At 39.8% G+C, this 13,772-nt stretch overlaps 1 protein-coding gene across 1 annotated transcript in view; it reads right to left on the bottom strand.

The window, feature by feature from the left end:
• Positions 1-13,772, bottom strand: part of COL25A1 (collagen type XXV alpha 1 chain) — a 323,508-nt gene that overhangs the window by 99,714 nt on the left and 210,022 nt on the right. Inside the window, exons 6-7 of the mRNA XM_063336217.1 lie at positions 10,334-10,360; positions 10,142-10,168 (exon numbers count right to left, since the gene is read on the bottom strand). Coding sequence (XP_063192287.1) covers positions 10,142-10,168; positions 10,334-10,360 — 54 coding nt within the window. The remainder of the gene's footprint in view (positions 1-10,141; positions 10,169-10,333; positions 10,361-13,772) is intronic.

Here is a 13,772-nt window from a genome sequence, read left to right as displayed (position 1 = left end):
CAGAATAAAATACAGTCTGGTAGCTCTGAGCTCCCTATGTGCATGCACGCATACATGCCACCTCTGTGAGGTGGAGCTGGTGGCACAGGCCCTCTGTGAGGCCTAGAGTCTATGGCTGCAGGGTTGCAGCTTGGCACCTCCAAACGTGAAGGCGCCTGGCTTTGGCTGCTGGACAAGGTGGCTTCCAAGATATCCTGCACGAAGGCTCTCCTGGGGCAACGCACATTGCCATGGTTCACGAGCCCCTTTCAGCCCAGCTGGCCTGGTGGAAAGCACCACCAGGCAACAGCAGCCTGCCAAGGTCTCTCAGCTGCAGCAGATTCTTTTAACATGGCAAATATTTGCTCTATTCATCTCCACATGCAATCACATCAGAGATCCACTGGATCACAAAGACCACTTTGGTCTTTACAAAAAATGGCAGAGTAACTTTCTGATGCATACATGTCCTTCACTAGCACCTTTGAGTTGCATGCAGCAGCTTTATTCCTGATATACACCCATGAGACAAGGAAGCGGAAACCCTATAAGTGGATCCCATAAAACCAGTGGCAGTTTTGCCAGCCTTCCCACTTCATTCTGATGAACCATGGTGTGGCTAACTGCATTGCTCGGTGACCTGAAATCTCCTCTTTAGAAACAAATAAAAAGAAAACAAAACCAAAAAAGGCTAAAACTCCAAACATTTAAAGACACTCACTCCTGAGACACTGCTAAGACTGGAATGATACATAGTTTAGAAAACATATGTATCAAATTTGCATTTATCTTATTATGGAATATAAGCTAAAGTAAGTTATTAGATGGTAATGTGCCAGAATCTTTACATCTGTGACTCATTAGCCCTGCTGTGCACATGGTCCATTCCTCTTCTAGATAAAACTACAATACCCATGTAATGGCAATGAGTACAAATAAGAAACCTACAAAAGAACTAAAATCTGAGTAGCAAGCAATAAACTTTAAATCTCATTTATTAAAAAAAGGGATAAACAGAAAATCTTTTAACAACTTCATTTTTACTCATCAGCCTTTAGGTTTACAGCACAGTAATTTTCAGTTGCCTCTAAATGTAGCATATTTGCAATTTGACATTTTACAAAATGGAAACTCAAAACTCATATTGGGTTTGATTTCATCTTGAACACAGAGAGCTGAGAATTAATTAAGAAAGGAGTTTAGTCAGAAAATGTACTGGTTTGCCATGAAAGACTTCTTTTTTTTTTCTTGAGAAGAAATGAAAGAATTTTGGAATTTTTGTGTAGCTCTACACAAAAACATTTACATAGAGCACTTCAAAGTCCAGCCCCAGCATTCTCAATGCTTCCCAACCCCACACAGCCAAGTTCAAGAGTAATTTATCAGTACTGCAGTTTTCTGCCTATATATACAACACACGAGAAAAGGGAACAACTCCATTCTTCCATCAGCAGCTTAGTAACTTCTTTCAGCTTGTTCCCAAGTAGGACAAAGCTTTCTTTCCTTTGCCCAAAGCAGGCGTAATCTCAGACCTAATGGTCAGAGACATGCAATGCCAGCTTGGACCTTGATCATCTCCCTGTAAGTAACACACATATTTGGAGAGAGCCAGAAACATGGGAATATTAAATGGAACCCAGCAAAGAAGCTATAATGGGTGCATAGTTTTTGTATGCGTGGGAGGCTTTAGAAGGCATCGCATCTTCTGGCATCCATGAAAGATAATGTTGGCACACAATGAGCTTCTAAAAAGGCATAAAAAGAGCTATCCTTCCCACAAAATGAGTTCTCTTCCTTTCCTGTCACTCTGCTATAAATATAGCCACAAATATCCCCTAGATCTGTTTTATTTTTTCTCTATCTAAAGCTGTTCTCAACGATGGATTCAAAGTTACTCAATTTTCTCTTTATTTGGTTTGATTCTTGAACCGCACATAGGAAGGGCTCTTCTTCTGCACCCTGGGAGGCCCTCACAGAATACAAAACACCACAGTGATCAACAGCGACCACTGGCCCACTCAATTCCTCCGCTGACAGCAACTCAAGCTCACCCTGAACTGCTAGCTGGTTACAATTTCTAAATTAGCACATTTGTTGCATGCCTCGCTGCAATTTTTGCCCAAATGCCAAGCAAAACATGATGCTTGGTGGGGGCTAACAAGCATGGGACCACATAATGCAGCATCCTGCTTACCTATCTGGAAATGTAGATAAAGCCTACTTGTCCCCATACAATGACTACTGAGAAACCAAAGGATGCCAGAACATCCTATCATACCCTCTGTCTGATTTTTCACTTAGATTAAATAGTTCTCCTGTTACATCCATCACAGCCTTCAAAGATGTAATTCCCACTAGCAGTCCTAGAGTTTTTCACAGTATATTCAGTGTATTCACAGTGCATTGGTCTACATGAGGTCAGTATTATAAGGTCATCATAACCTTGTCGTAAGGCAAGTATAATAACATTAAGTAACAGCATTACTGGTTTTACGCTATGCTACGTACACTCCATTTTGACTATTGCATTTGCTCAGTATAGTAAATGTCACAGTCCTCCTTAGGATTTTCCTTCTGACCTGCCAATAAATCCAAGCCGCGCAAGCTTACATGTTCCTGTGAAGACAAGGTAAATGAGACAGGAATTACCACCTGCTGTTCACTTGCACTTCCTAAGGTTACAGCCAGCTGCTGCTATTTCACATCAAATCACACAGGCTTCAGGCCAGAGTGATCCTGACACTCTTTATGGCTGCTTTACCTTCCCCCAACACCACCTCCAGTTCTAATTAATCCCTCAGACCGAGTGCCAGTCCTGCAGCTAATTATTGTACCTGCCCTGGGGAATACAGTGTTCGGTATCACCCTGTACAGTGCCATGGACTCTCAGCAGGAGCTCTTTTATATAATCCCTTTTATCATAACTGCTGCTTTCTCCATCAGCAAATCTGCTAACTAAAACAGTGCACCACAACAAGACAAGGATCCAAGAATTTCTTTTCACTTAGGCAATCATTCTGCAAAGAGTTTTAATTTGAATACACTATGTAATGATTCAGACTTTGTTTTAAAATAATAAAAGTGTAATGTTTAAGAACTAACACAAACAGATAATTACAGAAGCGTTATTTTCTATAATGACCTCTGTATTTTCACAGTAAACTCTACCTGACACTGCACTCAATATGAACAAACCTGGAAAAAGCCAGCACTTCTCTATTTTGGTCCTAGTATTAGATGAATTTTCAGTGAGGCCAATATCTTTTCCACACAACTCAGATACAATTTCTGATGAGTGATCACCACCTGACCTACACAAAATATCCTTCCTGAAGGCAAACCTATTACTCTCACTGAAACTGATTGTGGGCATCCAGTTAACTTCCAGATAGGTTGGTCGTCCCCAAAATCAAGATGGTTCCCACAGCAAAAATGTTCCGTCCTGGTTTATGTTTCTCTTAAAATTTTATACCCAAAGTAAGTGGTTCAAGCCACTTCTATGACACTTATTAGGACTGGATGAAATATTTTTAAAGTGCTGTTTTCGATCAAATTGGTCCAACTCCAGTGTTCAATATTGTAGCACTTTTGTGAGACATCTGCGGTTTGAGATAAAACAGCTACACAATGTTTTCTCAGTCACAGGACAGGGCTGTAGAAAAAGGAACAGGATGTACAGAGACTTCCTTCCTCACCATTCCTCTGGCACTACTAAAAAGGGGCAAGATGCGAGCCAACTGGTGGTGAGTGAAGACACGCACTGCCTAGCTCTTAAGACAGGAATGACAACATCCTCGTCTTGGGAGCAGGTATGTGGCACTCTCTCCGGAGTGTCACAGCTGTTCTGCATTCCCCAGGGGAACCTCAGGAGCCGAACATCAAAGGCATAGCTTGGCCCTGGAGAGTCACCCAAAGCCAAAAGGACGCTCCTGTGAACTCTGAAAGGAGGTACATCTCAAGTCTGAGCGTCCCAACGCTTCAGCCAAAGTTGGCAGCCAGTACAATCCGAGTTCTTTCCTAACCTCTTCTAGTTACAGAACTCCCAGTTACCTTGCTCCAATTTCTTACCCTACTTTCAACTTAATGGAGGAAAACCGGGGAGCCACAACAGCCTAATACAAGTGAAGCAGAACAGATAATTAGTCTCAGGAATGGAGTAGGTAAATACCCCTGTTGCCTTTTGGCAGATAAGGAAACAAAATCTCAGAAGCTAAATTAACTGCTCACAGACTAATTGGCATTAAACCAGACATCCGGCAGTTTTCTCAATGATGCTGCTTTGGTGAAAGTTAATAGAAGGAATCATGAAAGTTTTTTTAGCCTTCTCATTGTGGCACACTAAGAGTACAGTTTGAAACATTGGTTAGATATAGTTTATAACTTGAACCATCATTTGCTTTACACAGGAGAATTAATAACAGAATAAACAACTATGTGGGTAGTCATACTGGTAAAGCATGAATTTAAAGCAGTACTGTGTGTGTACTGTATGTTTGAAGTAACACATAGTAAACCAGAAAATATGCACCTGTACACACATAAGAATATCACTTAAGATATCACCACCTCTGCTGCAGCTTTTGACAGCATATTCATATAAATGAAACCAATGAGTATTTAATCAGAAAAGAAAAAGCCGGACACAAGGCCAATTTATGCTAAGGAAAGCTACACAGTCCTTCTATTAAAGGCAGATAAAATTCATGAGCAGTATTTATAGAAGAAATTAATAGAAACTTTAGTAAGATATAATCAAACATCAAGGACAGTCCTGGAAGAAATCCACAGAATGTGTTTAAATTATGTAAAATCATATTTAACACAATACCCCAACTATAATACCACACATTTTTGCTTGACAAGGGGTTGAATGAGGATAACAATTAGCAGCATGCACTGTTTGAGAACAAAGCTTCCTGTTACGTCACTGATTTACCTACATTTGCTACAGTTTGCAATGCCTCCAAAAAACAGAGTCTTCCTTTTGGTGAAGGCAAGAACCCAGATTAATTTATATACTAGTATCTATTTTGTGAAGCAAATCCGTTCCTTTCTCAAAAAAAAAAAAAGTGCCAACCTTCGAATAAAACATAACACAAAATAAGATGGCTTTAAAAGAGGGTGAAAAGTTAATGACTGTGGCTTAATCATCACTCAGTACCTAGCATTTTCTGATTTATGAATGAGGTACTGACTCTAATGACTTGAATATAGGTTTTCGATTTATTGCCAGTAGGAGCAGGAAAAGGCCCAAAATATTTATTACATATTCCTTAGAAACATTTTAACTAATAACACAGACATATTCAAACCAGGCTTTTAAAAATTTTCTTAAAAAACCATCAGGTCTAAATGTTTTGCTTGGATATGTTTAATTTCCCTTTGATATGGGACAGTTTATAAAAGTTGTGTCTATAATGTAACAAGTGAAGCAATACTTCAGTTCTAAACAGATAGGTTATATGTATATATACATACATATTTGTATTTAGTTATTTCACTAAATAGACTGCTTCCAGGACCATTTCTGTCAATATTAGTTAATTTTAAAACAGTTTTCCAGCACAGAAGAGTAGAATCTGCAAAATTTCTATCGTAAAACAATGATTTCTCTCTAACTGGCATCAAATAAGTTGAAAATGTAGTAAAAGTAAGCAGGGAAGAGGAAAGGGTTAAATAGAAGAGAACTTTATATCACTACCCAAACCTAGCTCTTTTAACAGTACACATGGAATCTTTTTAATCTTCAAGTCAATAAAGGTTAACACAATAAAATAAACTTCTGAGTACCTTTCTTTTCTAGAACTTAATCTCTCCTGCTGAAGATGTTTTAGAGATGTTATCAGTTCTGTGCAGACACAGCTCCTGGCAAAATTTACTCAAACGTACCGAAAGGAGAAAATAATTTTATGGAAATACTTAAGTATGGCTTCTGGGTGGTTTCTTATTGTACCTAGACCAAAACCAATTTAAAGGCAGCTGCTGGCTGGTGATTTCTAGACCTGATAAGCAGGGAATCTCTCATGTATCTGAACTAAAGGACAGAAGATATTTATTATGTCATTTACAGAAGGATGAGAACAGACTGATTAAGACACTCGGTACTAGCTGTTCCATTCACAAACATTCACCTCTGAAGATCTATTTCCATTAATCAGGGTACAATCTCTACTTGGACAATATATCCTTTGCAATCCTACTGTTACGAAACCTTCAAAGGCTTTTTTTAAATTGGGGTAGAGCTGAGCAACTGGAACTGAGCAGTGGACTGACATCAGCATTTATTCTAATAGTCCACAGGCTAAACCCCATCATTTTTAATTTTGTCATGGCTCAGTACAGTAATGCGAATCTCCGTGGACATGTCATGAAGCCATGTCCTCTGCAAGAATAAAAGCATCCAAAAGATTTACTAACATTACTGTTTCTTACAGTGGTACTGAGGAAAGCTAGTTCTGCATTTGACCTAAATGCTTAGTCTACCAGAACTTCGGACTAACAAGCAGAGATCTGATATAAGATATATAAAGAGATCAAAAAAGCATGTCTTCAAATAAGATCAGGACTTTCTCAAATGCATCCAGCACTGCCTTATCTGCAGTCCCATGTGACCAAAAGCTATATTAACCTGCTGCTCAAACTCAGGGCATGAATTTCGACATCATTCACACTACTGGAATGTTGTTTTGGCTCACATTTTCTACAGGCAGTATGGGCACAAGTAGATTAAGCCACATGGCATTATGAACTACAGCCCTTATGCCATCTCTGTATAATGAAGGAGACTGATCAACAGATTGCTTCTGAATATTTAAGGAAAAACCCACAGATTCTTTAAAGAAAAAGACCAAAAAAAATCAGACCAATTATTCTAAAAACAAGTGCCTGGCCCCTGGGCTGTATTTGCAGGTTTGGGTTCCTACTAAGGTATTGATCTATTAAAGATATCTTCAAAAAAACTGAACTTCAAAGTAGTTTAGGATATATTTAGCACGTCCAGTGAGTGTGAATAAGTTTGAAGATAACTGATTACTGGTTTTAGAGTTTTGAAATGATTTCAGAAAGAAGGATCTCTCAAAAGTCTCAAGGCCCAAGGTGAAAACTTGGGTGGGGACAGAAAGCAACAATATCTTGTTTTACAGGTATTTTTCTTTTAATTTTAGCAGGATTTTAAAAGTTTCAGGTCTCATCTTGATCTGGGCAGTCTTTACATTTTATTTTGGTTTCTTTTACTAATGAAAATGCCCAGAGGAGAGAAAGCAGATTTGTAAGGAAAAGGGTAATTTTGAAATTTCAGTGTTAAAAATGACTTGGAACAATAAAAATCTTCGCTAAGCTAAATGTTAGTTTCAAACCAGTATGTAAAAATATAAAAACAAAGAAACTTCAGGCTCCTTATCTGTAAAAGATGAATTAGCTTTAAAACATCCATCACTTTTAGATAATATACCCAGACAGTCTGCAAACTTGCCAAAGCCAGTCACTTTCAGGTGAAAAGCCAGTCACTTTCAGGTACAATATCCTTCTAAAATAATATGGTATGGTGGCATCTCCAAAAGCATTTATTTTATATAGGCAGTGTTGGAAAACTATGTGCAAAGGTAACCAACCAGGTTTAAATGGGTTTAGTTTCCTTTGGTGCATGACTGGCTTACACATATAATTTCCATTAATTATTTTGTAAATCCTCTGGCACAGCAAGTTGAGCAGATTCACCCTGAAGACAGCAGAAGAGAGAACTGCTGTACCATGAAAAATAAAATGGTCGGAGGCATCGTAGTACTTATTATTTGTGAAATACAAAGGGCAAAAAAGGAGAAGCTGCTATAGAACACATTCAAACACACTTCAAAATAGATAAAGGGAAAACCAACAAGACTGGGCAAATTATCTAAGTTATACTCATATATTTTAAAAAAAACCAAAAAACAGGTACTTTACTACAATACACATTGACTAAACAATCAGTGAAGGTTCAGCTAGTCCACAAGTCCTCTCTGCTGCTGACCTTATTCAATTTCTTTTCTATATTCAGATATAGAATTCAGCCTCAACTGCCAGCTGCTGCTGCAGAGATGACTTTGTGACATCCTTAAATGTGAATTCCTTAGCTTGGATATTTTTTGCTTTTTAGCTGCACTTGATTTACCAAAACCACAAAGTAGCCATAGCCATGATTTTTATGGTCCAGTAAGGACTCTACTGCCCTCCAGTAAAGGGAGCACGTCTTGGCAAACTGGGACACGACAGTCTCTGTGTAGCAGATACTCCACTGCAGCCCTTGTGGGTGTGCCGCCAACAAGGTAACACTGAACAAACTTGCACCTTCTTATTGGGTATTGCCAACGGTTCCAGTCCAGGGACTGAAAGCCACACACGCTTAACCATTTCTAGCTCTTACAACTCTCCAAAATTTTGCCAAGACTTCTGGACCACTGGAAGCTCTGGCACCTTTGCTTTCTCTCCAGAACTGTCCGCTGCTCTCCCATTTTATGCTGCCATGAGAATAACCAGTGCCATCACTCCCTTGTTTTGATACCACTTCATTTGTTTTTCTGTGTTCAGGCATCTGCGTGTTTCCCTGGAAACTTCTCCCAACACTCGTAATTCCAGATTTTTATCTTCAGCTATGTAATACTCTTCACAACGTTGCTTTTCCCTCACTGATACCTCCATCAAATCTGCTCTCCTCGTCTGAACCAAACACAAGTTCTTCTGAATGTAAGGTGACATCGCAAGCACCTACGTGCCGACCTCTGACTTAACGATTTCTGAACGGAGCATCCTCTCCTAAGCCACGGGCACTGCTCCACTCTCCTCCTCTGCCCTCCCCCCTTGTGTTCCCCATGGGGTTCTGTAGCACAGAACCAGCCAATACATACAGCCCAGCACAGCTTCTGAGATACTACGTTTGCTTAAAAGTTAAAAGGAAATTTTTACATTATTCAGAACTTTCAGTCCGTGTATTAGCTAACCTAGATAAAACATGTTCCTCACTTTGTTACTCTCTGCTTCCATTGTGTATCTTTAAACAGTCTTCCAATTCTTCTTTTTGAGTTTCAACTGAAATAATATTTTAGGCTGTTCACTAATAGATCTCTGTCTTTACAATGTGCCCTCATATCACCAAGCATAACAGGACACCTAACTGAACCCTGTAGGAAATACAACACCAGTAGCACCAACACCAAATTCAACTATAAAAGCATGCTGTGACTTCAGATAATCTTACTGACTGCAAAAAATAAATAAAATAAAATAAATAAAATAAAATAAAATAAAATAAAATAAAATAAAATAAAATAAAATAAAATAATAGTAGAATAAAATAATAGAATAAAATACAATTGCAAATTCAAAATATTTAATATAGTTTTCAGAAAAAAAATACATCCATGGAACACGCTGTTATGGAAAAATTTATAAATGTGTAACCGAAGAGAGTCACTATATCATCAAAACAATGTAACCAAACGCTTTCTAATGAAGCACAGATGTAAAGAAGAATGAACTGGCACAGCCAATCTATCTGAACTTTCACTCTTGTATTCCTCTATTTCTCTGTTAAAATAAACACGGTACTTAAAAATTTAAAAGAACCTTTATATTTCCACAACTAAACCATGTTCTGTCTAATTGCGTGGATGTACTTACGAGGTGATAATATTGTTATTATTAAAAATATTAAATACACACGTGTCAGGAAAAAACGCTAATACGTGCATACACGATATTTGTTTACAATTCACTAAATACTAGATACACTTTACATGAAATCTAGAAGTACATTTATTAGAAACCCACCGGCCCTGTGCATTGTGGGAGCCCATGCAAGGCGTGAAAACATTGCTGGGGAGACTGAAAGGTTTGGTTAGGAAAGCCAGCTTTTATAGAGCAGAGCAAAATCACTGTGAAACCTGCTTCCACCCATAATGGAAACTGTATATTTTAACGCATTACTTACTATTGTTACTCAAGTCTTCCCAGACACTCTCTGGTCATGTTCAGTATTACTGTCCTGCAGACATTTACTTCAACATGCAGGGTAAATGCAGCTAATAAGCATAATTAGCTCAGACAGTGTATTTAATTTAGTTTTGCGCTAAGGACTAATTGCCTACTCAGCGAAGGGGAAGTGTAACATTTTTTTTAAGATGCTTACCCGAGGGCCCTGATCACCTTGATCTCCCTGCAAAGTGGAAAGATGAGATGATAGGTTTAACACAGCATCTGTGTGCTACCCAGCTCTCTTACATATTCTAACATTACACTGTGTCAATACAAACGGTCTCTTTAGTCCATGCTGGGAGGGCTTTCCATTCACCTTGCGAGTGTCACCCGAACATCAACTTACCTTCTCGCCTTTTGGACCAGGAGGGCCCTGAAAGAAACAGAAGCAAAGATGAATTACGATACTGCTGAAGTCCCGGCGCACGGCAAGAGAGAGGCCTGCGCCAACCTGCCACTTCTTCCTAACAAGGGATTTCCTTATCGTTTCTCATTCCAAATGCCAGGGCTATTCCAGAGACGACTTCTTCGCTGCAGTAATAATAGGCACTGTGCGGTTATTTCTTGAATAGTTTGCTCACCCCGTGTGTTGAATCCCACCACTTAGACAAGCAAAACTATGCCTGAAATGGCAAAATTTCTGTTGATTTCAGCAAGGGACAATAGTTTAGCTCCTATCAGATAATAAATGTTTTCTAAGACTGTAAAACTTCTTTGCAAGTGCAGCTAATAAATTCACAGGCATATAAATCTGCCATGTATTTTGGCACCCTCCTTGGCTTAGATTGCCAAAGAAAAATGGATCGGGGAATCTAAAAGTAGTGTTTTCATTCCTATCTTTGGCAATGCTGAAGCTGATGTTTAGTCTCAAGCACACTGGTTTAGGCAAAATAAGCTCTTCGCATAACATGATTTTGCAGAAGTAATATTGTTACTTTGCACCAGACAAACAGTAAGGTGACAGAATCACAAAACAGCGAGGTCTTTTCCTATTCCATTTTTATTGACCACCTTCCAGAAAGCTACCAGCAGGTTTCTAAAACACTAGTTTTCAGGTTAGTGTCTTCTGAATAAAAAATGCTGGCCGTCTGCAGAGAACTGTCTGCTTACACAGTGCAGACTCTACCTCCAGCTTTCTGAAAGATACGCAGGTGTTTCATTACAAAGAAGGAGCTGAGGTACATATGAAAGCAGCTGGAAACAGAGGAGGAGCCATCCAAGCTAGCAAGGTCCACTGTTATAAGAGAAAGAGAATGTGTGTGTGTGTGTGTATGTGTGCACATGCGGCACAAGAAAAGGTTGCCACCAGCAACATAATTAGAAATAAAGCAGTGCAACAAAGTTGAGCTGAGCATGTCTGAACCATTTCAGAATTTACACCAATAAAAATTCATGTGGTTCACACAAATGCAAACGGAAGGAAGGTCAGTCTGCTGTCTATTAAAGATGTGATCAACCACATGCAAGTCTTTGAGAATCCCTATTGTAGCCAATTTTCTGCTTATTTTTAAGGGCTCCTGATGCATGCCAGAGAAGAGCATCTGCTGCTAAATCTTTCAAGGAGTTAAAGCATATGCCTCTCCTTCCATAGCCTGCCATCTCGTCCGTCTGCTGCAGAGGACATAGAAGCAAGTCTGCTACCCAACATCCCCGCATCTCCTTTGGAAAGGACAGTGCTCACTGCAAGCTGAGGGGAAACTCTCTGCTCAATTAACTATGACCCTTTCTCCACTTACCCTGCAAGAACCTGTCCTCTTTAAAAACAAATTAAACAAAATGACTTAATAAATGGATACAACCTTGCCGCGCTTTTAAGACTTCTCCAACTTTTTTTTTTAACCCTTTACCCCTTATTATCCCTTTCCAATGCACTGGAAACTACATGCAGCAATGTCTACTGTTAGCTACAGACTCCACATGTACTTACTTTGATGTGACATTACAGTAGAGCACGTTTTCAGCAGGCCCATTTTAAAACCCGCATACATGCCATGAGCTTGTGAATTCCCAAACTCATACCGTCGGTAACACAGCAACTGCTGAACAGGAAGAACTAAAACCGCTCAATGCTGGCTGTTACTGCCTTCTTCCCAGTGAACACCGAGCACAAGCAAAGGGCTGTGCTCCTGTGTTCAGTCTCCTTGAATTATCAAGCCATTACTGGCTCTGAACATCTTACTGGCTGCAAACTGCAAAAAATATGACCCCTATCTGCTACAGTCAGAATCCTGTTTCTTGGGTCGTAGGGGTGAAATTACAGATAAACATGACATGACCAAGACTGCAGACAGATGTTGGCTTTTGGATCATGCCGCGATTGTGGGAGTTGTTCCTGCCTTCATCCAGACGCTCAACACTGTTCGTACGCCCGAGGGTAGCCCTGCTTCTGATGAGGTTTGGCTCACAACTTTTCCGAGGCGTGCCTGCCACAGCTCTGCCAGGTGGTACAAACTAAGACGGCAGAGACCGCACCAGCTGCCTGAGCGAAGCGCGCTCGCTGGAACAGAAACAAGCTAGAGCATGCTGACATGAGAGGTTCAGCCAGCAGGTCTGCAGGGCTATTAGAACATGTCCCTGGTACAACTGCTGGCAACATGCTCAGCTGTCTCCATTGGCAGAAGCGGCCCCCTGCCTCTCCCCTGCGTGTTTTCCTCCGTTAAGAGTTCTCTGAGAGCACAATCCATACCCAAACACGTTTTTTAAACAAGGCTGAAGGGCATATCTCAATTAAATCTTGTTCTCCTTTTCCTGGGCAGGGTTTTCTGAAAAATACCTGTCCACATCATATTCAGAAATCCAGAGGTTTTTTCATCGCTCTCTCTTGGGCAAAGCCAGCAATTATGACTGCTTGGTGTTTGCTCTCCCCGAGTGCCACACACCATTGTTTCTATTAAGTCATCCTTCCAGCATACAAATTTTTCATACAAAGTCTTCATCAATACCTGACAACTTGATTGTACCAGAAGTTAAAAACAGCTTTTCAAAAGGCCACAAGAGCATTTCTGGTGTGAACATTCTCACAGGTCTCTGCGCTTGTATTTGCAATGATTTTGCTTTCCACCAAGAGTCTTGAAAAACAAACAAACAATTGCAAACAAAAATAGCTTTTTTGGATGCTAGTGAAGAGAACCAGCGGGGTTTCATCAAAACGAAATTAATGCAATTCTTTCATGGCTTGTTCACCCATCTCCGGCTCTTCCCCCATTGTTTCAATTGTTCTCTATTGTTTTTGCAACTTTAGAAAGAAAATTCCTATCCTCAGCCTTTGACATCTTCTTTCCATTTGGGATGAGAAATTCTCCCAAGGTTTTTACTGCAGAATTTGTTAGTGTGTGTACACTGAGTGGAGGCAGGGAGGAAGAAAAATCTGAGGGAAAGTTGGCTTTGCGGGGGCGGGGTGTGATTAGGAGACAGATTTGTTTAAAGGAGGGCAAGGTTTCTTCTGTTTAAGGGTATAGACACAAAGAACAGAGTGAGTAAAATAACACTAGCTTTGTAGGCCACAGCATAGACATCCTGCTTTTTTCCCAGGGAGACTTCTGTGCTTTCGTTTATGAGATGGCAGAGATCAAGCCGCTAGCTGCTGCACAAATGTGAAAGCATTTTGTGTAAGTTATATGAAACGTCTGAGGTCAGAGCATTTCTGAAATAACTTTACAGTGTTTTCACTGGAAACAGAGGCTCTTTTCTCAAAGCGTAATTATCTACTCCAGACTACTATACATTTCCAAGGAGAGTTTATAGCCTGTTTCACATAAGCAAGGCCTTGTAAATCACAAACACAT

The sequence above is a fragment of the Chroicocephalus ridibundus genome, chromosome 5, assembly GCF_963924245.1.
Source record: "Chroicocephalus ridibundus chromosome 5, bChrRid1.1, whole genome shotgun sequence".
Classification (NCBI taxonomy): domain Eukaryota; kingdom Metazoa; phylum Chordata; class Aves; order Charadriiformes; family Laridae; genus Chroicocephalus; species Chroicocephalus ridibundus.
Note: the sequence above shows the minus strand (reverse complement) of the source record. Positions and strands in the feature narration are given on the sequence as shown.